Genomic DNA, 25,017 nt, shown 5'->3' on the forward strand with positions numbered 1-25,017 from the left:
TCCCCTCCCCTCGCTCCCCAAGGACTCAGGAGAGGCTTAGTGATGAGGGAGGCAGCCAGAGGCCGATCGACAGCCCCTAGACAGTCACTCTGCTTTCCAGCCTCATTTTTCCTCACACTTTCATCTTTCTCTGGAGAATTTAACCCTGTTTTGAGGGCTCAGACAGGTTATGCCACCCAGTAGTAACCTCAGTACAAATGTTTTTAAATTATCTAGAGTTCTCTTGGCTTTCTGACTTTTAAAAATTGTCTCGTTTCTACTTCCTTTTGTTGCAAATGGAGTATTGTGCTTAAGCCAAGCAGGTGATGTGATGGCTTGAAAGGAATTTTCTTTTTCTTGTTTTTTTTGAACTGCGATCCTCATGATCTCAGCCTTCCATGTAGCTAGGATTACAGGCATGAGCCACCGGTGCCCTGAGAGGTGACATCATTTTACTGGTCTCTCTCTCCACCCTAAAACACCACTGCCTGCACCTTTTCTTTTTCTTGTTATTGTTTTGTTTTTTCATCGAACTCAGTGCCTGGGCTCTACCTGTGAACTACATCCCCCGTCTTCCTGTCTTATTTAGTCTGAGCAGCAGAATACTTTTGGCCATGAATGTCAGAATCTGCCTTTGCAGCTTGACTTTGTCCAATGTGATGGTCCTAAATCCCGAGGAGGGACAGAGCCCTCCAGGTCAGATTGGTCACTCCCATGAATACACAACTGAGCTCCTCTGTCACTTCCCAACCCTCAAACTCCAGCCCCCTGAACCTTTGACTTGAGTCCGGCCTCTCCACTTCTCCTCCCTCCCTACCTCCATGCACTGCTCATTCGTTAAGCCACATTTTCCTGCAAGCTGGAAAACTCACCTGAAAGCCCACCACCTCCTCCAGCAGCCTCCCCTGATTAGGTGAGAATGAAGACACCCCCAAAACATGATCAGCACACTCCCATAAATGAGAACACTCACATACCTTTAAACAAACACAGAGACTCACAAAGAGAAAGTTACACTTCTCTACTTTTGGATTGTTAAATTCCTAGGAGGGTAAGGAGGTCAATTTTATACCAATAACCAATTAATTACTTCAGATAGGTTTTTTTTTTTTTTTTTTTTTTGTGGTAGTGGGGTTTGAACTCAGGGAGGGCTTTGTGTTTGCTAGGCAAGCTATCACTTGAGCCACACCTCCAGACCATTTTGCTCTGGTTACTTTTGGAGATGGAGTCTCATGGAACTATTTGCTCTTGGTTGGCCTCAAATTGCCATCCTCCCAATCTCAGCCTTCCAAGTAACTACGATTATAGATGTGAGCTATCAGTGGTATGTGGCTATGATAATGAGATTTTTTTTAAAACAGTATTGAGGATTACTCAGCAAAACTTTCTAACCATTTTAAACTTTTTTTTTTTTTGTAGGAGGCATTAAGACAGGGTCTATATATAGCTCTGGCTGGCTTTGAGCTAGAAATCCTCCTGCCTCTGCCTCCTGATTGTTGGGACTATAGATCTTTGTCACTATGACTCCCTATACTTTTTTTTTTTTTTTTTCTGTGACTGGGGTTTGAACTTAGAGCCTTGTGCTTGCTAGACAGGTACTATATTACTTGAGTCAGACTTCCTGTACTTTTATTTCATTTTAATTTATTTATTAGGGTTTTTTGGTGCTGGGAATAGAACCTAAGGCCTTTTGCATGCAGGGCAAGCACCCTACCACTGAGCAGTGCCCCCAGCTCCTTTTACTTTCTTTAAATCCCTCTTTCTTTTCCTCACAGCTCCTGACTGCATAGCTAAAGGAAGGGCTGCCCACCAACTGGACAACACTGAAGGTGGTCCTCACAGCATCTTGTGGAGGTGGAACCAGTGCCCAGGGGGAGGGGGCCATAAGACTGGCAAATGCCCTCACCACCTGGCTTTCTCATTAGCAAGCCTGAACAACTGTTCACGCCCAAACACTTCCTGGCACACGTCTGCTATGTGGGGATGAAGGACCAGGGCACTGCTCTAGCAGGCCTTGCTGAAAGAACAGGACACAGCTTCCTGACGGGAAGCTTCTCTCTGAGAAGCACTGGGTCTGCGGCCATTGCACGAGGAAATACAGACAGACACACGTGCTCTCTTAGGGCCACCTTGCCATGGCGGAGGGCCGAGAGACTTGCAGCATAACACGACCAGAACGAGGAGAAGCACAGACGGAATGGCGACGCTGGCAGTCCTAACATGGCGTCAAACACCACCGCCACAGAAGCTTGCTAGCTACGGGCCACACTGTGCAGCTTTTGAAGCAAAAACATGATCCGTTTTGTGGTGGTAAAAACGTACCTTCAACAGCAGAACTCAGTTTTATGACACCTTGAATAAAAACAAAAAGCGGCAGTTACATCCTGGACCCAAATCAACCTTTACCCCATTCTTCACAAAACACACATAAACTTCAGATCTAGATTTTTTCTTACTGGTATTTTGAGAACTTAACTAAACAAATATTATCAAATAAATTCTTTTGTCCTTGGATAGACCTGAAGTGTCTTCCTTTCCTCAATAAAACCATTGGGGGAAATTTTCACTAAATTCTTCATAGTCTGTCTGTGTAACTGCAGCTATATATAAATTATGCTGATTTATAGATCTGTAGAACGTCACACAATAGGACACCAGGTATCAGTACTTCCTGTTCATACTGGGTCTAGAGATCACTTTATGCATGTTGGGGCAGAGTTTATGTTGAAATATGTAAAACGTGGTTAAAAAACATGGTGCAATTTCATAACTTCCTTCTCTGGGCTGATTGAGTTAGAAGCCATTTTCTTGGTTTGATGGGTTCAACTTTTGGCTCCTTGCAGGGGAGACAGTGCACAGGCTACCTGGTTGTGCCAAGTTCATGAAGCAAGTATATAAAATGTTGTCTGACAGTCATGAATCTTTTCAGTGAATTTAAAGGTGAAACACTATACAAAAATAAATTAGATCTGATGAAATAATCTGATTTAACAAGTAATTTTTGTGAGTTATAGCTAGAAATAAAAACGTTCAATTTCTATGCCATTGTCATGGCCACAACCGTTTTTGAGGAAAAATGTCTATAGTGTCATCTGGTTGAAGTTCTGATTCTCTTTCAGATTGGAAGAGTTATCAAACTAAATGAAAACAAAGGTCTTTTCAATACTGCTAAACCAAATTGGTGTCAGCAAAAATATACACTGATCTTAACAGATTATGTCTACAGAGAGACAGACTTGCTTTCCATAATGACTTTGTGAAAAAGCTGCTTTTAAGTTACCTCTTGAACTTATCTTTCTTATCTTTTTTTTGGTGGGATCAGAGTTTGAACTCAGGGCCTCATATTTACTCTCACTGGAATCACTTGGCCAGAACAAAACCTCATCTTTCTTGCAGAACTGTTGAGGTCTGGTTAATATTTAATAAGGGATTTTGCAGAGAAGAAAGTATGCACCTATACATACATATGCTTATTATAAGTTTTACTGATGTAAAGAGCGCGTATCACACAATCCTCAAAAATAATGAAGTGCACAGTATTCTTTATGGCAAGTTCCATATAGCAATTGATACTCAGAGCATGCTTTTGTGAATTTTGGTCAATCTCATCAGTAGCCAGTAATTCAAACCATATAATTGTACAAAAGTCACACATTCATTTGCATCTCAATCTTGTCTTTTTCCAATACATTTATTGTCATTATGTCTTTTATGTAATCTGTTCTTAATATATTCCTTACCTTTGTATAAATTATTTTCATCAAATGAAAATCTCTATCATCTCAATATTGTGCAAATATCACTCATTGTAGGTAGAGCTGGGCATAGGTGTGTAAGAGCCACCTCACAAGCACCACTGTGCTTGTGCAAATGACTTTTTTGCATCTATTGTGAGAATCCTGTGGTTTTTTTTAATTCTTTGTTCTGAAGATGTGGTATATCGTGTCTATTGACTTGCTAACATTTAACCATCCTTGAATCCAAACACTAGATGTAAATAACCTCATGAGTAGGGTAGTAAAAATCAAGAGATTAGGCAGTGAAGAGTTTTAGGAATATATTACCTTTGTTTGCTCTTACGGTGTTGAGGACTGAACACAGCCTCCTTCCCTGATGCAAAATATACAGTCTATCACTGAGCTACACCCTCAGCCCCTACCTTTATTTTAAAAATAATTTATTTAATTATAAGTTTATATAATTTAATTTGTAATGATGAGCTCACAAACCTTCCTAGCAATGTAAGAATGGAAGAACTGGCTCCTGCAAGCTGCTTTGTTTCTTTCCACTCAGACCCTGAGAAGAAAATCTTGAATTTCAGGATGCTTTCTGAGATATTCACAAAATGGTTTGCAATTTGGTTGAACAAGCCAAATGTGAGTAAGCTTAGCATTTACGACTGTTTTGCCAGTAATTTCAAAACCTCTTAAACCTGTCGTATGCAAAAAAAAAAAAAATACACTATGCATACATCACTTTGGAAATAACAGTTATTTTTTTTTCCTTTTTCTTTTATTATTCATATGTGCATACAAGGCTTGGTTCATTTCTCCCCCCTGCCCCCACCCCCTCCCTTACCACCCACTCCGCCCCCTCCCTCACCACCCCCCAATACCCAGCAGAAACTATTTTGCCCTTATTTCTAATTTTGTTGTAGAGAGAGTATAAGCAATAATAGGAAGGAACAAGGGTTTTTGCTGGTTGAGATAAGGATAGCTATACAGGGCATTGACTCACATTGATTTCCTGTGCGTGGGTATTACCTTCTAGGTTAATTCTTTTGAACTAACCTTTTCTCTAGTACCTGTTCCCCTTTTCCTATTGGCCTCAGTTGCTTTTAAGGTATCTGCTTTAGTTTCTCTGCATTGAGGGCAACAAATGCTAGCTAATTTTTTAGGTGTCTTACCTATCCTCACCCCTCCCTTGTGTGCTCTCGCTTTTATCATGTGCTCATAGTCCAATCCCCTTGTTGTGTTTACCCTTGATCTAATGTCCACATATGAGGGAGAACATACGATTTTTGGTCTTTTGGGCCAGGCTAACCTCACTCAGAATGATGTTCTCCAATTCCATCCATGGAAATAACAGTTATTGACAGTCAACTAAGAACACAACCTGAATGGATTCAACTTCTTTTGTGATTAGGCAACTAAACCAAGAGGCAAGTCAAGTATGAGCAACAAACATATTAAGGAATGGTCCATCACATATTCAGTCAGTAGAACCTTCATATAGGTTAGAATATTAATTTTTCTCATTGTATTCATTTTTGCATATAACTATGGTGTCAGCAAATGTCACTCCAATGAAAAGAAAACAATGTGTTCTAATTATTGTATAGAAACAGACTATACAAGGACATCTAAGCAATTTTCTTTTTTTTTTGGTGGTACGGGGGATTGATCACACTTGCTAGGTAGGTGCTCTACCACTTTAGTCACTCCACCAGTCCTTTAAGTAAATTCTTGTAAGAGATGGTAGTTCAGGAGAGCCCAATAATGCATTAGGGAAAAAAGGGTAAGTTAAGTTACAAACAATAGTCTGATTTTAGGACTCTAATTATAAACTTTATTTTAATAAAAGCATTACTAATTTCGTAAGTGTCTTATTTTTAAACCCCAAATCAAACTTTTCTCTATTATAGGGCAGGCCTTTATGTTGCAAAGTACTATGTTATAGTGAAAAATCTAAAATTAGCTAATTCTAGTTATAAGACTAATATTAACATTATACACGATTATAGAATGACAGGAAAAGATACAATTTACTTGAAAATATGAAAAAAATTAAACTATTTAAGAAGTGATTGATGTGGGTGTTTAAAAGTTACACACAGTATTATTGGCCTGCAGTACACATGACAGACATTGTCTGGTGAGTGGGTGACATTGACATTCCCTGGAATTCAGGGTAAGCCATAATATGTGCATATGAGTATATACACAATGGACTTACCAACCCCCACCCAAGTGCATGGAATTCTCCACAGTCTGTAAAGTGTTTGAAAAGAAAAAAGAGAGAAAAGGAAAAACCTCCACTAGATTTCTCTGAACTTGATATCTTCCATGTCGAAAGCCTGCTAACCTTGTGATTTTCATACACTGTGGCCATTTTCTTCCTGCAAGTCAGAGACAATCATAGCCGGGGCATTTTCTGCATCTGTCCACATGTTCCAAAATTATTCTTCTTTCTTTCCTACTGTTTTCACCTATTCCTCCTTCCCTTCTTCCCTCTCTCCCTTTCTTCCTTTCTTTTTCTTTCTTTTATGCTGGGTATTGAACTCAGGGCTTCCCACATGCTAAGCAAACTCTATCACTGAGCTCTGCCCCCAAACTGTAATGATTAATTTCAATGGATTTAAAAGTATAGGAGAAATGCAATAAGACAGACTCAAAAAGACAAAGATCACATGTTTTCCCACATATGTAAAATGTAGACCTTAAAAAAAATGACATGAATGTAAAAGGTAGACTGTTCAGGGGTGGAGGTGGGGCAGGGACCAGTGAGAGGGAGGAGGGAGAAAGGAGAGGGTGATGGGGGAGTGAATATTATCAAAGTATATATATATATACATATATATATATATATGAAAATAGAATAATGAAACTCATTAAAATTAAAAAAGGGAGGGAAGAGAAAAGGGAACAAGAAAGGAATTAATAGAGGGGGTAAATTTGATCAAAATGAATTATATGCATGTATGGAAATAGTACAATAAAATCCCTTTGTACAATTAATATATGCTAACAATAAATAAAAACAAATACACATCTACCTATCTATCTATGGAGAGAGAAAATATGATTCTAATAGTGGATCTGTCTGAGGGGACTACAGGAAGACAAGAGAGGAAAAAAGAATGATAGAGTGAATAATAGTGACATGCATTTCATCTGGGTTGAAGACAGTATGATGAAATGCACTGAAAGCTGTTGAATAATAGGAGAACAGGGTGACAGAGAAAGAGTAAGTAACAGAGGGGGTTAATCTGATTAAAGTATATACATGTCTGAAATACCAAGGTGAAACTCTCTTGAACAATCAATATACACTTTAAAAAAAAAATGAAGGACAGGAAGGTAAAACAGGTCCTGTTACGGGTGAAGTACCACTGGGAGAGGGAGGGTAAATGGAGAGGTGAAGGAGGGTAAATATGGTTGATGTACTTTGAACAATAAAACCTATTGAAATTGTTCTAAGAACCAAGGAGGGGGAATGAGGGAGAATGATGGAGGGGGTGAATCTAATTTAAAGATACTTTGCAACCACATATATAAATGTCACAACGAAACCCTCCTGTACAACTAATACATGCTACTAAAAAAGTAAAACAAATGTAAGCAAAAAAACCCAATAAATAAATAAATAAAAGAAAATGCTCTTACTGGGCATTAGAACAAGCAAGGTACTCCATAAATTCAATATAATTGAGAAAAAAACTAAAAGCTTAGGAGACAAGGTCTGGTTAAAAGTACCTATCACAAGGGCTCACTAGGACTCTTGAGTGACAATCTCATTGTTGATGAGATATGGAGATTTCCAACCCTGGCTGACAAGGCCTACATGAGATACTCCCACCCATTTCTCTACTTCCTCTGTTCCATCTCACTTTTCCTTATTCAAGATGCTTTAGTCGCATGGTGTCTTCTCTGTGCTTTAATGCTTTGCAGTGCTAGTTCTAGTTCCTTTCTGCCACCAGCTAATCTCTGGTTGCTCCCTCTGGCCTAAATGTTCTCATCTAATGTGCAGAATCTTCCTATGGCTAACTCTTCCTCGTCATTCAGATTTTACTTCCATGCCACTTCCTCAGAGAGTCCTTGTGATGACTGTATGTTGAGAAGCCCCACAATTTACTGAGTATCCCACGACTCTCTTATTCTTTTATTCTTTTAACGACAGTTACTACTCTTTGAAGCTATCTCATTGACTCATCATGTGGGTCCTTGTTTCCATCCGTCTTCCTCATTAGAATCCAAGCAGAGTGAGAACAGACAGCTGTCTGTCTTGTTTGCTCCTGTAACTTGCTTCCCAGAACAGTTCTTGGCATACAGTGCACACTCAGTAAATATTTATTGAATGAACAAGTGGTTCATGCATGTATCACCAGGGAGGATCTTATCAATCCCAACAAATGTGCTGCAAAGATGTTATTTTAATCATGTATATTATTAAGCGGAATTCTTGGTTTTCATTATATTGTCCATTGTCTATTTCTGCTCAGAGAATGGTCTTTCTGGAGGTTCATAAAGATTGGTACGATACATGTAAGTTATAGTAGATAGTTAGATGTTTCAGGATTGTAATGTTAGCAAATACTCCAAGAAATTTTATTGGCTATTTGGAATTGACAATTACCCTAAATGGATGCCAAGAAATATTAGCTAATCAATTTTTTTTTTTTTTTTTGTGAGACTGGGGTTTGAACTCAGGCCTTCACATTTGCAAAGCAGGTGCTCTATTGCTTGAGACACACCTCCAGTTGCTAACTAGTTTTATGTAAAAAATATCTTTAGAATCTCTAGTTCTGTCTTTACTGTCATCCCCCTAGGCCAAATCATTACAGCAATGTTTTCAGGAATCAGTGTGGTAAGGTTCAAATAGAAAAAGAACTCAAAAAAAAAAAAAAACCATTCAGGACTCCTGAGCACTGAGACTACCATGCTTGGCTGGGAACCAACCATTTTAATATCCTTCTATTCATTCTTGTACTGCAGCTGGGGGGACTTTTCCAAAGGTAAATGTAATATTCCTTACCCCTTAAGATTCTTAATTTTTTTTTTTCTCCTGGTGGTACTGGGCATTGAACTCAGGGCCTCACACTTGCTAGGCAGGTGCTCCACCACTTGAGCCGTGTCCCCTGGCCTTTTGCTTTAGTTTGTTTTTCAGATAGGGTCTCCTGCTTTTACCTGGTCAGCCTCAGACTGTTATCCTCCTGTTGCTATCTCCTGAGTAGTTGGGATTACCACTACCACAGATGGTTTAAGTGATTTTTCATTATTCTTAAGATAAAGGAAAAAAAAAGCCCTTAAATATTAAATAATATTAAATTATTTTATTCTGCCATTAAATAATAGAATAAAAACAGCGATAAATTCTTCCACACTCTTCCCATAGAGAGGTGGAGACTATGTTCCTTCTCTTTGAACCTGGGCAAGCTCTGTGATGCTTTGAGTATCAAATCATGTTCCCATTCTGTGCCCAGACTTTGTGAAACATGCAGCCTCCTCTTCCTGTCTGTGAGACAGGGTAAGAAGTGTTGAGACTGCTCTGATGGACACGGCCTGTGTGGACACTCTCACGAACACCAGCTGAGCCAAGGCTTCAAGGGGCACCCAGAGCAGAAGCCTTAAGACCATGAGGAGACCGTTGGTGAAGTCTGTGAGGATGAGAACAAAGTTGTCATGGAGGCTGGACAGAAGGCAATCTTCATGTAGTGGCAGGAAGTTTGGGAATATTGTCACTGTAGTAACATGGCAAATGAAAATATACTTAATAAACTCATGAATATCTATCTATCTAAGCCCAGTACCTTGGGTGTGCTAGGCAAACACTCTCCCACTGAGCTACACCCCCCAGCCCAAACTCATGGATTTTACCAAGATTTCCAAGCAGAATGCCTATAATGCCCTCCCCACTCCCCATTTTTAAAGCTCCATATGATAAATTGCAGGTAGAGCAAGATGAGTCAAAACATAATGAAAATAAAAATCGAGTAAAAGCATAAAAACAAAATAAAACAAAAAATGGCCTTCTATTTCCAGGCGATGGCTGTTAAGGCCCCTTTTTATGACATCAGAAATATGTAAGCATATGCCTCATGGAGTTTTTAAAACTGTCCAAAAAGCATCTGAGAATTCTAGAGGTGTTATCCCAAAGCACACCAACTCTAGGTTCCAGCCAAAGAAGGGCCTGACTTGAAGGGAATTGTACATGCGTGTTCTGTTCAACAGAGTGAAACTAAGTAAGACTCAGAGGAAGCCCACAAAGATTGTAAGAGAAGTGTACTGGTGGCGCATCTTCAGCTTGAACAATGCAAACAAATGTTGTTCAAAGAACTGATCTTTATGGTTCTCGACTTTTATAAGCAGGAAATAGGTTGAGATCATTCAGCTATTTCTTATGGAGAATGGGCCACAAAGAAGGTACAGCAAGAGTCTGGAGAGTAGATCCAAGAGCTGCAAAGAATTAGTCCAGTAGACAGGAATGGATCCCCCAGTCAAGGAACTCACAACATGTGGATTTCAGAATTTCTAAGGACCAGTGATTTTTTTTTCCCTTTTTTTTTTTGATGGGACTTGGGTTTGAACTGGGTGCTCCACACTTGCAAAGCAGGCACTCTACACCAGTCCAAGAACTATTTGCCTGGGCTGGCTTTGAACTGCATTTCTCCCAATCTCACCTTTCCAAATAGCTAGAATTACAGGTGTGAGCCACCAGCGTCTGGTGGGACCAGTGATTCTATGTGTCTTCTGCTCCTCTACTCTTAAAGTGTCTGTGGTGGTTTGGATATGAAATGTCCCCTAAAGGTCATGTGTTGAAGGCATGATCACCAATGCAGTGAGAGGCTTTTGGGGAAATGATGGGATCATTGAGGGCTTTGACCTAATGAATGGGTTAATCCAGTCATGGATTCATAATCCAGTTAGCTATGGAAATTATGGAGGGTGGGATCTAGTTGGAGGAAATGATTATTGGAGTTATTCCTTTGGAGGGTATGTCTTGTCTCTGCCCTCTTCCTCTGTTTGTCTCTCTGCTTCCTGGTCCCTGTGAGGGGAGCAGCTTTGCTTCACCACACATCTCCTGCTATGATGTTCTGTCTTACCACAAGCCCACAGCAATGGAGTCAGCTGACTATGGAATTAAACATCTTAAACTCTGAGCCAAAATAAATTCTACTAACACAATGTTCAATGCACCATCCCTTCCCTGTGTCATCATCTATGTCGGATACATAAAGGACAGATACCTTTCCTTTATTGTTTACAGGTCTTAACATTGATGGAAATTATACCAGACAACTTTATCTAAAAAGCTCCATCAGCACCTGAAGCTTATTCAGATGGCAAGAACTTGGATCTCAAACTTGATTTTGGGATGAGATTTTTGAGATCTTTGTAAGGTGTGTGTGTGTATGTGTGTTTTGTATTATAGAAGATGTAAATAATTTGGTTCCAAAGAATGAACTGTATCTGAATCTTTCCATTGAGAGGTAGCATCTCTATTATTTTTCCTTCTTTGACTATGATTCCTTTGACCAATAGAATAGGGTAGAAATGATATCTGCCAGTATTTGGACCCAGACCTTAAGACTTCCTGTGTCTTGGAACATTCTCTCTGGGTGTCCAGAGCTGATATGTAGAAGTTACTAGCCATGAGGTTGGAGGTGCCACTTAAAGGTGCTCTAGTCAATTGTGACAGCTGAACCCACACTCCTAGTCATCAAAACCAAGGTGCCAGGCATATGAATAATGCCAGTTTGGACCCCCAAATCAGCCAGCTGTGATGATTAGCTTGCTTGTCAACTTGACTGGGCCATGTGGTACTCAGACATTTGGTCAATTATTTTGGGTATGTCTGTAAAGGTGTTTCTGGATGAGATTAATATTTGAATCAGTAGATTGAGCAGAGCAGACTGCCCTCCCTAATGTAGGTGGGTCTCATCCAAATTACTGATGGCCTTAGTAAGAACAAAAGAGTGAAGTATGGGAGAATTTTCTTTCTCTGCTGCGACATTGGTCTTTTCTTGCCTTTAGACTTGAACTTGAGTTGGAACTTACACCATTGGTCTTCTTGTTTTCAGGAACTATACCACTTGTTCTCCTGGGTCTCTAGCTTGCTTGTTGACTACACATCTTGGGGCTTCTCTGCCTCCTTAATCAACAAGTCAGTTCATATACATATACATACATATTCTATGTCTCTGGAAAACCCTGACGAATAACTTAGTTTCCAGTTAACTATGGAATTTAAGAGTCACCGAGCTGAACCTTGCTTAAATTCCACTTTCTATTACTGTGACAAAATACCTGAGAAAAACCAACTTAAAAGGAGGAAGGATCTATTCTGGCTTGCAGTTTCAGAGGTTTCAGTCCATAATTGCTTGGCTACATTGCTTTGGGCCTGTGGTGGGAAGCATTTGGTAGAGGAGGAAGACTGTTCATCTCAAGGCATTTGGGAAGCAAGAGAGAGAGAGAGGAAGGGCCTGGAGTCCCAGCACTCCCTTTGAGAGCACACCCCCAGTGGCCTCACTTCCCTTCTATGGGTTCAACCACCTTGCAGGAGTGGAAAAGGTGTTGTTTTTAAGATGGGGTAATATGGTGTTAGTAACAGATAACTGAAATAGTTCGTTGTGCCTACATTTTCTGACCTCACACATTCATGTTCCCTTAGCTTTCAGTGCTTCAGGGACACCACCTTTTCAGTTCTCTGACTATGAAGACATGCCTCCTCTCACCCTTCTTCACTGATCCTTTAGGTCTTAGCTGATTAGGATTTTCTCAGGGAAGTTCTCCAGATTAGTTCCTTCAATACAATAGATTCTCTCAAAAGAACTGTGTTGCTTTCCCTCAGAGCAGTTATCTCTGTGATTATTTGATTCATGTGAGTCTCCACCTCTTAGATTGTAAACTCCCTGAGAACAGAGAGCAAGGCTTTCTTTGATCATGGCTAAATTCCTGAGTTCAGCAAGTGTCTGGACATAGTAAGTGAATAAATATTTGTTAAATGGGTGAATGAAAAATATTTGATGCAGCTGATAAAGACGCCCTACTCCACTATTCTCCCTGCTCACATGCTGTGAAAACTTGGATTCCCAGCCATTGGAACAAGGGGAAGACAGTGTGAGCTACTAATTGGCCCCTACTCCTACTTTGCTGGGGCCTGCAAGGACAGTGGAGTCCAGCTGAAGGGGCTGAAGTCCCTTTTTGTAATGGGTTGGGGAAGCTGAAGCACAGGGAGCCCCTGGGGATGTGTAGGCACAGGAATGCACAGAGCAAAAAGCAATTGGTGCTTGTTCTCATTTACAGCTTTGGTGGAAATCATGGCGTTTTCCTCAGAGTCAAAAGAAAAGTGTGGGCGTTCAAATTGTTTAAAGTATTTTTACACTTAAGTTTTGAAATCATTTATTACTAGGTCTTGAGCTGTTTTCTGCCCTGTATCTCTGAGAACCAAGGAAATCTCCACAAATTGCTTTTTTAACACTTAATCTGCAGTCCCCTTGGATATGGAAAATAGATGCTCCATTAGAAGTAGGGTTCCTGAAGTTATTTTCTTTCCCTACCCCTTTTCCTGCCCTTCTCGCTCTCTTTTATTTTCCCCCCAGTGTTAAGGTTTGAACGCAGGGCCTATAGTTCTAGGCAAGCATTCTACCACTGAGCCACACTTCCAAACGGCTCCTTGTGCATTTCAAAGAGTGGGATTAGTAGGACTCCAACTGAAGAAAGGATTTCCATTTACCATGATATTCTTTCTCTTTTAAGAAGAAAACATCCACCGTGGCTGCGATAACCTGTGAACAGACATTTTCCACCTCACTTTAGGCCCTTGGCAGGCTCTGAGACAAGCCTCTTTCCATGTCTGATTTGTCCTCCCTCCCAAGTGCACAATACTGCTCTTGTCCCCTCTGAACGTGTAACAAACGACAGAGCCGGGCAGGAGGCAGATGTAGGCGCACCTTTGATCTCTCATCCTTGGGGGTTATAGGAGGTCAGACACCTGGCGGCTGTGGCTGCGAACTGGAAACAAAACGCAGGCGGGGACTGGAATTACCTTAAGTGGAACCGCAGCGCCGCCCGCAAGGGCAGCTGGAGGCGCAGAACGGACACCGCGGGCAGATCATGGCTGCGCAAAGGACGCGAGAGGGGGAAGAGTCGGGCTAGCTAGGGGCGGTTAAGAACAGCCATTTCCTAGGAAGAGGCCAGGAAAGATCAGGAAGCTGGCTTAAGCTAAAAAAAAAAAAAAAAAATCAAAAGTAAATCGTTTGCAAACGAGACTACAAAAATTCCAGTTGCGCACAAATACTGAAAGCAATTTTGTGGCCATTCAGAAAGCTTTCAAAGAAAGAATCTTTAAACATTTCTATTTCCTTTACGAAACTTTTTTTTTTTTAATTAAAGATTTCACCCTTGCACCAGGATGCTGTGAATATTCCTAAATTGCCCGCGATTCTTCGGTGAACCCTTATCGCCCCCTGGCGTCTGAATGTGGTTGTTAAGCTATCACCCCAAAACTCCAAGACCACCAAACAAGAGCGCCAAGAGTCCCGGCTCTCACGTGGAGAAACCTGTCTGACAGAACAGTATCAGATAATACAGTTTTAAATCTCAAACCCAGACCTGATTGGAAGGACATAGAATTTTGAAGTGTCCTTCCTAAAAAAAAAAAAAAAAAGTCCTTCCTTCTGCACCCTGAGCAGAATTGCCTGAGATGTTCAAGTAGTTCTGAAAAGAAACTGGTCAGATTGGTCAGATTTTAATCGGCTAGTTTTTAAGACAGCAGTGGTGACCTGAGTGGCTACTGCACACTTATCCGTTTTTCAGAACCAACTCAAATGCCCTCCGGGTTGAAACACCTTTGTCTCCTTAGCAATTGGTTGCATCCTGGGTAATAAGGCCTTACTTTTGTGCTTAATCTCTCTGATGGAAATGGGAGAGTGAGAATTGTTCTGATTTGTTTTTGTAGCCAACTGACCAGGTACTGACTGGCATATATAGTATGTGTCCATTAAAAACCGGCGCGTGCTGGTCTTATATAGCAATGCTGTTAACAATAGGATCAGATCCACTTCCGGATCAATAGAACATAGAAACAGGGCTTGAGGCTGGAGAGTAGGCTCCTTGGACTGGACTCAGAGGGATTTAGAACCTCTGAAACTGTTGCAGCCATCTAAGATCAGTTTTGTTTTTTTTTTTTGGAAACAGCTGGAATAACTTAAAACTAGAAAATGTGTAGGTGTAGCAGTGGGGAAGCTATTTAGTTTTAGCTTCCATTTCTTCATGAAATGATCTCTGATGAGATCACGAGTATATTCATTACCATCAGTGAGATTACAGATTTCTTTTGGGCAGATATTTCTGTGAGTCACTGTAAAGTTTCCTTGATGATGTTATTGAACACACTGTGTCACACACACTGGGGCCCCGAATTTTGAGCTGAATAACAATAAACATGAAGCACTGGGGTGGGAGGAGTGGCTCAAGCAGTAGAGCACCTGCCTGGCAAGCCCAAAGCCCTGAGTTCAACCACTAGCACTGCCAAAAAAAAAAGAGGAAAGAAGAAACACTGGGGTCTGGGGCAGGGTCCTGAAGAACAGAAACTGTGGCACTGTGGCTTAAGGGCTAAACTCAGCAATGTATCATGAGTACAGTGTTACTCTGTGTTGATATCATCTCAGTGTGGAAAAAACAATTCCACCAGCACAGTCGATCACATTATGATGGATCAGGAGGTTGCTATTACTAACTAGCAAGATTTACTTTACAAATGAGAGCACGGTCACATCTTGTGGTGCTGGGGATGGAACCCAAGGCCTCATGCATACCAGGCTACCCCAGCCTGCATTAATACTAATGATAAAAGCTTCTTAAAAGCCATTTGCTATGTTTTTCTTGTTTATTATTGTTATTATTATATTATTTGGCAGAAGTGGGGTTTGAACTCAGGGCTTTGTGCTTGGTGCTATACTACTTGAGCCACACTTCCAGCCCTTTTTGCTCTGGTTATTTTTGAGATAGGGTCTTGCTTTTTTGTTCACAATCCTCCTATTTTACACTTCCTGCCATAGCTGAGTTGACAGGCCCATGCCACCACACCCAGCTATTGGTTGAGATGGGGTCTTGTGAACCTTTTTGTCCAGGATGACTTTGCTTTTTTTTTTTTTTTTCATTTTTCTTTTATTATTCATATGTGTATACAAGGCTTGGTTCATTTCTCCCCCTCCTGCCCCCACTCCAGGATGACTTTGAATCAAGATACTCCCAAATTCAGCCTCCCAAGTAGCTAAGATTACAGGCTGGGGCCACCATGTTTGGCTGTTATGCTTCTATTTCATTAAAATAATTTTCAAAAAGGAAGGTTGGCATAGTAGAGGCATAATTCATGGCTGTTAAGAACCTGAATTTCAAATGGAATAAGTAGGGCTGGTGGAGTGGCTCAAGTAGTACAGCACCTGCTTAGCAAGGGTGAGGTCCTGAGCTCAAGACCCAGTACTGCCAAGAGAAAAAAAATGGAATAAGTGGGTGGGCCACTAATCAATCATCAAGGTCAAGTGGATAGGCCACTTGACCTTTCTGTGTCTCAGTTTCCTCAACTGTCAAACGGGGAGAATACTAGTAACATATAACTTCTGGGGTATAGTTCATGCTTGATGCTTTCTGAACACTGGTGAATGAGGGAAACACATAGTTTTTTTTTTTCTCTTGCTGATTTGTTTTTCATAAGTTTAATTTGCCCCTTCCCCCACTCCCAGCACTGAACCCAAGCGGATACAGGAGAAGCTTTTCCTCCCTGACACTTTCCTCCGTGCCTTTGGCCACCTTTTGAACTTCACTATGCTAAATTTTTGCTGGGGTCCTTGGAACCAGTTTGGCACCTTGCACCAGGATATCCTCAGTTCAAGCAGCTGTGACAAACAAGGTCACCAGAAATCAGAATGTTCCATGCCATTATCCATGCGTTAATGTTTGTAGAACGTCTTTGAATACTCACTACTGTATAATCTCAGTTTTTAAGACAACATAGACTAGATTTAGGGTTCCAAATCTTCTGTTTTCTTGTTTTGTGCTACATCTTTAAATTTTTTCATATATGTTGATGAGAAAAATGCACACTGTTTAAAAAGGTAATTTTATTAATTTTTCTTAGTGTATATTAATTGTATAAATTAGATATTATTGTGATAATTCCATAGATGTGTACAATGTACTTTGATCTATTACACTGTCTCACCTTCCATCCCGCTTCTCCCCTTTCAAATAGTGTTTAGAGGGTTTTATCATGCTATGTTTGCTTGTTTATTTGTTTGAGACAGTGTCTCTATATGTAGCCCAGGTTGGCCTGGAACTCATGATTCTTCTGCCTCAGCCTCCTGAGTTCTGATTTAAAATTTTTTATTGTTAGAATAAGATGATTAAAGTGAGACCATTTAACAATCACCCGTCTTTTGAAGTGTAAGTGGTAATGAATTTGCAACATGTGCAAGGCATATTCAGACTTATACAAAGATGGAACAGGTGGATGACTAGAGCGAAAAATGGTCCAATATTCACTAACAATGGTGCAAAATTATTCAGCCCATGGGAGCCTGGAAGTAGCTATTCTTTCTTAAGAGGGGAATACTAGAAAATTGGGCCCTCTGATACAGTCTCAAAAGCTGTACAAGCATCAGTGAGAGCTATGTGGCTGGCAGAGCACACCCTGCCTTCCTGGGAACTCCCCTGCATTCCAGGCAAAACAGGCTGCTGAGAACTTCCTGGACAGCTGTGAATCCCATTTATTTCCCCAATTCCTTTTTGGTAGTTGTCAGCTAAATCTTTACATGGGTGCAGTATCTACCCTGCAGAAATAAATTCATCTTAGAGGTTTTCATTTTCATTTGGCCAACGGATTGCAGAACAGTGATTGTCATTTTCTAAACCTAAAATGAAAATGCAAGAGTTTGAAGTGTGATCAAGCATAATGTCTAGAATGTTTCTGGGACATTTCTGGGTAATTTCTATTTCAATGTCTCTAATTGTAAATCACAATTCTGATTATATATGTTTATATGAAGCAGATTTTGAAATTAATATTTGACAACTGTCATGTAAGAAAAATGTACTTTATTATACAGTTCTTAAATCCTCTAACATTACCTTTCCTTGATCCTGAGTGCACCAGGATCAAGGTCAATGTGTCAATTTCATTTTTGTTTGCCTGAATAAGAACATGTGGAAAAAAGTAGCTGCTTGACTCTTGGTTGGATCTGTTTAATAGCCATTGCTGTTTGCAAAACTTTAAGATCCGTAAAGTGGTAGATGACTTTCTGGTTTACCTGGTCCCCTCCCATTCTCCCTGCCAGCCTCTATGTTCCTGCTACTCTAGCCCTCTAAGTTCCTTCTCTGTTCGTTCTCATTCCTGCCTGTGACTTTGCCTTTGTTGCTCCCCTCACCTGGAGCTCAAGGATGACTTCCTAAAGGAAGAGATAATTTATTCTCCCTGCCCACACAGTTCTGCTGGGGATCACAATACCCTTTAGCTCTCTCTTCACAGCACAGTAACAAGGTAAACAGGATGTGCGTGAGCATTACATAAAAAGTCTCCAGTTACCTGCTCTTTGAAGCCAGGGCAGAGATAATTTCATCAGGTTTTGTTCTATTTACACACACGTATACAAAGTACACTGACCATATTCACCCGTATTTACCCTCCTTCAACCCCTCCACTTATCAGGGAGGGAATTCTCAGTTTACCTGACTCTTAAATTGGCAATTCATATTTTCCTGCCTCATGACTGTACTTGAGCAGAAATAATCACCATGCCATAGAGAATGAGAGAGAGCCAGTTATTTTCATAAAGGTAGAAAACAGATTTTTTTTTTTCAATATTGGTGATGGAAACCAAGACCTCACAAGTGCTAGGCAAGCATTCTATCACAGAGCCACATTCCCAGCCTGAGAAAACAGATTTTGAACTTTCTTTTTAAATGTATTTTCTCCCTCAAATACTCCTGCCCAATGGATGAGAGTATAATCTGTAATAGAAGCTAAACAAGTACAGTCTTAAGAAATTCCTTTTATAGAATCTATTTTAAGGAACTGATCATAGATGCTTTTACTTTCTTCTCATATAGTCTGTTCCCAGTGGAGCCACAAGAATAATCCTTTAGAAACCAAGATCATGTAACCTCTTTGCTGAAAACTACAAATGGCTTCTATTTCACTTAGAGTAGAAGTCAGATCCTCTCTATTGCCAACAAAGTCTTGCATAATTTATATTCTTCATGAATTTTCTGAGTGTTTTTCTTCAGAATTTTCTACAGTGAAAAACATAAGCATTATTAAAAAGAGAACAGTGACATTGAGAAAGGCATGTGAGAAGGTCAATATTCCGCTTCTTTATCATTGAAAGTAAGTTATGAAGAGTCTGTATTTTTCCAGAAAAATTATTTTAAGTTGGAGGAAACATAATCGTTACTAGTTTTTTTTTTAATTTTTATTTTATTCACATGTGCATACAATGTTTGGGTCATTCCCCACTCCCCCACTCCCTCCCTTACCCTTGCTACCAGGCAGAAACTATTCTGCCCTTATCTCTAATTTTGTTGTAGAGAGAGTATAAGCAATAATAGGAAGGAACAAGGGTTTTTGCTAGTTGAGATAAGGATAGCTACACAGGGAGTTGACTCGCATTGATTTCCTGTGCATGTGTGTTACCTTCTAAATTAATTCTTCTCGAACTAACCTTTTCTCTAGTTCCTGGTCCCCTTCTCCTATTGGCCTCAGTTGCTTTAAAGTATCTGCTTTAGTTTCTCTGCATTGAGGGCAACAAATGCTATCTAGTTTCATTCAATTGCTGATCACACACATGTGAGTGCATACACACACACACACACACTGCTTGGTGACTTTGATGTCTACGTTTCTCTTCCTTAAAAGCTAATGAGAAACAGATAATACCAGGGAGTGTTTAAGACTTTTAGAGACCACTCACTACTAGGTACTGGCTCATAATTTGTTTTCCTTTTGAAGTCATTGTGCTCTCCCTCATTTTCTTGGCTCAATTTCAAATGTGGCAAGGACACCTCCCACCTCAGGGGCTGACTTAACTAGAGGATGGGAAGCACCAGACCTTTCTCTCTCATTTCTCCTCCCTTACCACCTCCCCTGATGGATTCTAATGCCTATTCTTTTCTTTCTGTCTCCAGTGCCACAGGTGGGACAGGTCCTTATCTCTGCTTGCCTCCTAAGTTAAAATTTTCTCCCATCCAAGTACTAACCAGGCCCGACCCTGCTTAGCTTCTGAGATCAGATGAGACAGGTGCGTTCAACCCGAGTTAAAATTTTCTATATTTTTGTTGCAATTAGTCACTTGTGCATTCTACCAGAACGTTGCTCCCATTGGTTACCTCAAACGGTTGCTTTTTAGAAATACTAGTTAATAGAAACCACGAGCTGATAGGATATTCATAAACAGAGTCTAGAAGAACAACTACTGTAAAAATTATCATTAGTGTACAAATGGCTGTTAAGAATGAGAGGTAGATGATTGCTACTATCAAAACTGCTGACACCTGGTGCCGGTGGTTCACATCTGTAATCTTACCTACACAGGAGGCAGAGATCAGGAGGATTGTGGTTTGAAGCCAGCAGGGGCAAATAGGTCATGAGACCCTATCTTGAAAAAATCCAACACAAAACAGGGTTGGTGAAGTGGTTCAAATGGCAGATTGTCTAGCAAGCATGAGGCTCTGAGTTCAAACCCAAGTATCACCAAAAAACAAACAAAAAGTGTGCTGACACCATCACTCTTAAAATTGGTTCTGATATTTTTCAAAAGTTTCCATCTCAAGAAGAGAAACCTGGCTTTTAATCTATTTTATTTCCCATATTCAATCCAAGAAATTTTGTTTTGGGTTTAACATAGCAAGCCATGGGAAAGCAGAGAACATTATGGAAGATAACTATGTCCATACTTAAATGTGTGATTGCAAAAGAAGATTCTAAGGAAGTCAAAAGTAAGAAGGAGTTAAAAGAACAAGAATTCCTGTACGTTGTCTAGTGCCCTGTAAATTGAACAAATATATATAAAAGGAGTAATTTTGTTTCCTCGGTCCTCTTATCTTTTCTCACTTTCATCCACTTCAGCTGTCTCCTCCGTGCCACCCACAACATCATTTACTCTCTGTTAGTGCTTCCATTACGTCCTATGCAGTGGTGTGCTGGAAAGTGTTTAACAACAGGCTCTCTGAAGAGGAGAAGAAATTCTGCTTTGTAATGTCGGCCAATTTCCATACTGACATGTAGCTTTTTTGAACCTACCAAGTCGACATCAACCAGTTCAAAGAATTCTTAAAAATGTCACCATTATTTCTTATGGGTCAGTATGGGTTGGTTCCCGTGTCCTATGGGACTCTTGCTACCATAAGCACCTTTTCTCTTCCACACTTCTGTGTAAAGGAAACCAACAATTCTTTGATGGAACTACTGGCCTCAAGTCCATGCCAACTTGAGGCTTTTTCCTTTACCTTCTTGTGGGAAGACAAGTTGAGATCAGTGATGAAATAAATAAGCATTAATTAGGTACCTAGAAAAAGTACCACATTTTATGGTTTAAAATTTAAAATTCAACACAACATAGCCACTGAAAAGCTTCTCCCCTACCTGTTTTCCCAAACATCAGGTTTCCCTCCCCAAAAGCAGCATTCTGTTTTCATGTGGATCCATGGCTTCTTCATTCCATTGCCACTTATGGCTCATTTTTCTGTTACCATCACCTTGTAGACTCTTCTTTTTTAAGGCTAAGACCATTCAAACCATTTTTTATTTGTATCTATGTCTACTAACTTCCAGAATATTCCTCATCTTCTGTAGGAACCTGAGCCTGTTTCATTGACCTTTCCATCTCCTCCTGAAATGTCAAAATTCATGTTTGTGGTCTCACAAACTTCCCTAACTTTAACCACCTTATCTGTACTCCAGTTCCCTAACCACCAGCCCAGTCATACTTCAGACAACAGTATTTCTCAAAACGACTCCACTTCTAAGTTCAGGAAGAATAATCTTATGCCTTAATCTTTTCTATGGAATCTGCTTGGCATGACTTGTGAACTTTTCACCATTTTGGCCCAGGAAGTCAGTTCTAATTGGTTTCATTCTTGTCCTACCCTGATCCTTAAGGAAGGCCATTTTAATAAGACAATTTTCTGTCTTCTTGATAGACTACCACCTACATCTATTCTATTGCTCCTTAGCTATTTATTTTATTTCTGGGGTAGTTCTGGGAACATTTCTGTGCTTAACATTTTGGGGCTTCTGAGGAATTTAAACAAGTTTTCTCAGTGAAGCAGCCAACACTTTTCATAATCTGAGGAAGTCCATGTTTCTACTGTGTCTATAACCGTCCATTTCATGGATCTAGTGCTGACAAATTAAGCAACTTGCTCTTGCTTGAGCATACTGTAGACTTCCCAACTTCTTGGCCATTTGTTTGATTATCCCTTCTGCTTGGAATCTTGTTCATATCTTGCCTATTGCAGGGATAGAGGTTGTTTGTTTTTTTCAGTACTGGGAATTGAACCCAGGGCTTTGTGCATGCTAGGCAAGTAATCTACCACTGAGCTCCTCACCTATCCCCTGAAGGCACATAGTTCTTTAAGGCTCAGCTCAGATGATATTTCCTGCACCAAGTCTCTCATTTCCCCTTTGTCTCCTACCCATTCTTATAGTCCACTATGTTAACCTTTTCCTTATAAAACAAAGCACGTTCTGCTTAATATGGTAATTGCTTGTGTCTGATCTTCCTAATAGACTGAACTTTTTTTTCTGTTTTAATTTCATGGCTTAAAATTTTTAAATTTAAGATTTTAATTATACTAATAACTCAGTTTCCAGCATCCAATGAAAGACCTGATGACCCATTCTCCAGTTCATTGCTTGCAGCATTTGGTTGAGACAAAAGCATCTGTAGTCTCCTCAAAGCATCCCACTTACTGGGATATGGCTCTTCTACTCGAAGACTGTTTAGTTCCTCATCAAGAATATTTGCTGGTACAATTAAGAGAGCAGGGTATGTATCACAAAGTTCATATCATTCATTTATTTTTATTTTTTTTCTTTGTGGTACTAGGGTTTGAACTCAGGACCTAAACTTGCTAGGTAGGTGCTCTACCACTTAAGCCATGTCCCCAGCCCTCTTTTGTCTTTGTTATTCTCTCACTTTCATTTGGAACTCCCTGCTTCCTGTACTCCAAAAGAGTAGAATTTCCATCCATTTTGAGGGAATATTTCTTTGTATTCAAAAGCAAAAAGAGGCAGGCATATTTCATTAGATTCTCAAATGTGGGTCTTCTTGTTCACCCCTCAAGATTATGAGCAAATTGTAAATTCCTAATATTCTCACATATGGTTTCCAGTCTGAGAGAACTCACTTTGACTAGAAGAGCCACCATTTTTTTTGTACTCTAGTAATCCCACCAAGTGAAGCATTTAGAACAAATGGGGATTCCCGTTCCATGTTTTTGGGTGACATTCAGAGTTCCTTGCACAGCACCAGCGAAGGGACATGTGTAAGTTACATCTTTGACCATATCTTTAATATTTTCTCTTGGAAGCAAGGGTGGTTCTTCCATTTCTGCTAATTTGTTAGATTCCTTAAGTTCCTCAACTTGGGAGAAAAGTTGTCTACAGAAGTTGAAGTGGAATCTGATGATATAACAGAAGCTGACTTTGTATGTACTGAATTCTTTGAATGAGAAGTGGAGGCCATTACAATTTTCGAGACACTTTATTTTTACTTTTGATGACCTTCAAACGTCAGTGGCTTTTAATATATTAACCGGACAGCAAGTCCTTGCTGGAGTGTGGGGTGAGCTTGAGCTCTAATCTTGGTGGTCAGTGTGGGAGGAGAGGGGAGGAGGAGAGGCAACCAGCCTGTGCCCAGCGGAGAGTGCAGTAAGGGGCAGCAGTCCGAGCCAGTGCTGACTCGGTCAGGAGACTGAAACTTCTCTTGCTGCTTTTGGTGGGAGTGGGGTTTGAACTCAGGACTTCAGGGCTTGCAAAGTAGGCACTTTACCATTTTTCTCTGGTTATTTTTGCAGATGGGGTATCATTAACTGTTTGGCCTGGCTGACCTCCATCCTCCTGGCCATAGCTTCCCAAGTAGCTAGGATTACAGGCATGAGCCACTGGTGCCCTCAAAAAATTTTTCTTCCTTAATAAAACAAGGATCAGAAATCAAAATAGGGCAAAATCAACATTATAATATATGGATAGATTATTATATCTCAACTTCTTTCTAAAAAAAAAGCCAAATAACTTTTTTTTCTGGTCCTGGTGATTAAAACCAGGGCCTCATGCATGCTAAGCACAAGCTGTACCTCTAAGTCACACTCCCCAACCCCATTCTCAAATTTTATAGAAAACTCAGAATAAGATTTTTCCCTCCCCAAATTATCTTAGAAACTTTCTACCTAAGAACAAAATTCCAGAAAAGGAAAATTCAATAAGGACTTATTTCTGCTATACCCATGTACATATAATCACATATATAGGACGTTTGCGCGGCAAATGCAAATGTAGGATACACCTACATTTTTGCATGCTGGGGGCAATTCCAGCTCAGAGATGGTCAAGGAAGAGGATCAGCTGTAACTGTTGCTGATGATCCAGACTTTAGTTGTGACAACTGTGTTCTTCCTTTTTTCTCCCTTTCCTTCCCTTCCCTCCCCTCCCCTCCTCTCCCCTTCCCTTCCTTTCCTTTTCCTTTTGTCCCTCCCTCCCCTCCTCCCACCTTTTCTTCCTTCCTTGAGCTGGGGAAAACTGCTTGTGACAACATGATCATGCTTTTTGTTGCAAGAACTAATATCAACTTTTACTTCCTGTAAAACACAACCCTGGCTTGAGTACATCGGCATGTGGAGACTTACTGGGAATGACTGAGTATAAACTACGAGGAAAAACCACTTGATGATCCTCCACTGTTTCTATTATTTCCCTCAGCTCAGTCACCCTGGTGCTCTGTCCCTTGTTGATCGTTATGAGACACCATGCCACGGGCATTAGAACAATACTTGGGCTGGTAGACATGGCCTATCTGCTCCATAGTGCTTTGGGTCCTTTAAGAAAGGCAACACAGGGACATGAAGTGCCATGATGGTTTCCTTCCACTGGGTCATAGAGCTATTTCCTGAGTGCTACAGTTATTTTTCACAAGGAGTCTTGGTAGAAGTTGCAGAATCTCTGTGGCCTTCCTGTGCTAAATAAAAATTATAGCAGGCCATTGCTATGGACTAAGCTCCTGCACTAGGCCCCAATAAACCCGACTAAAAGTCAAAATGAAGTCAC

The 25,017-nt window shown here is 40.3% G+C and overlaps 1 protein-coding gene and 1 pseudogene across 20 annotated transcripts in view; both read right to left on the reverse strand.

The window, feature by feature from the left end:
* Dlgap1 (DLG associated protein 1) overlaps positions 1–25,017 on the reverse strand; it is an 888,020-nt gene that overhangs the window by 121,991 nt on the left and 741,012 nt on the right. For 8 of the 20 annotated variants that reach the window (XM_074070243.1, XM_074070240.1, XM_074070255.1 and 5 more), the window contains one exon: positions 2,302–2,331. The exons of 9 other annotated variants lie outside the window; for them this stretch is intronic. In XM_074070243.1, coding sequence (XP_073926344.1) covers positions 2,302–2,331 — 30 coding nt within the window. Of the gene's footprint in view, positions 1–851; positions 885–2,301; positions 2,332–25,017 lie in introns of all 20 variants that reach the window. 3 more of the 20 variants (XM_074070239.1, XM_074070238.1, XM_074070237.1) reach the window with 1 other exon arrangement.
* LOC141422511 (phosphatidylinositol-3,5-bisphosphate 3-phosphatase MTMR2 pseudogene) lies at positions 9,095–24,377 on the reverse strand (annotated as a pseudogene).

This window comes from Castor canadensis, chromosome 4 (assembly GCF_047511655.1).
Source record: "Castor canadensis chromosome 4, mCasCan1.hap1v2, whole genome shotgun sequence".
NCBI classification, from domain to species: Eukaryota; Metazoa; Chordata; class Mammalia; order Rodentia; family Castoridae; genus Castor; species Castor canadensis.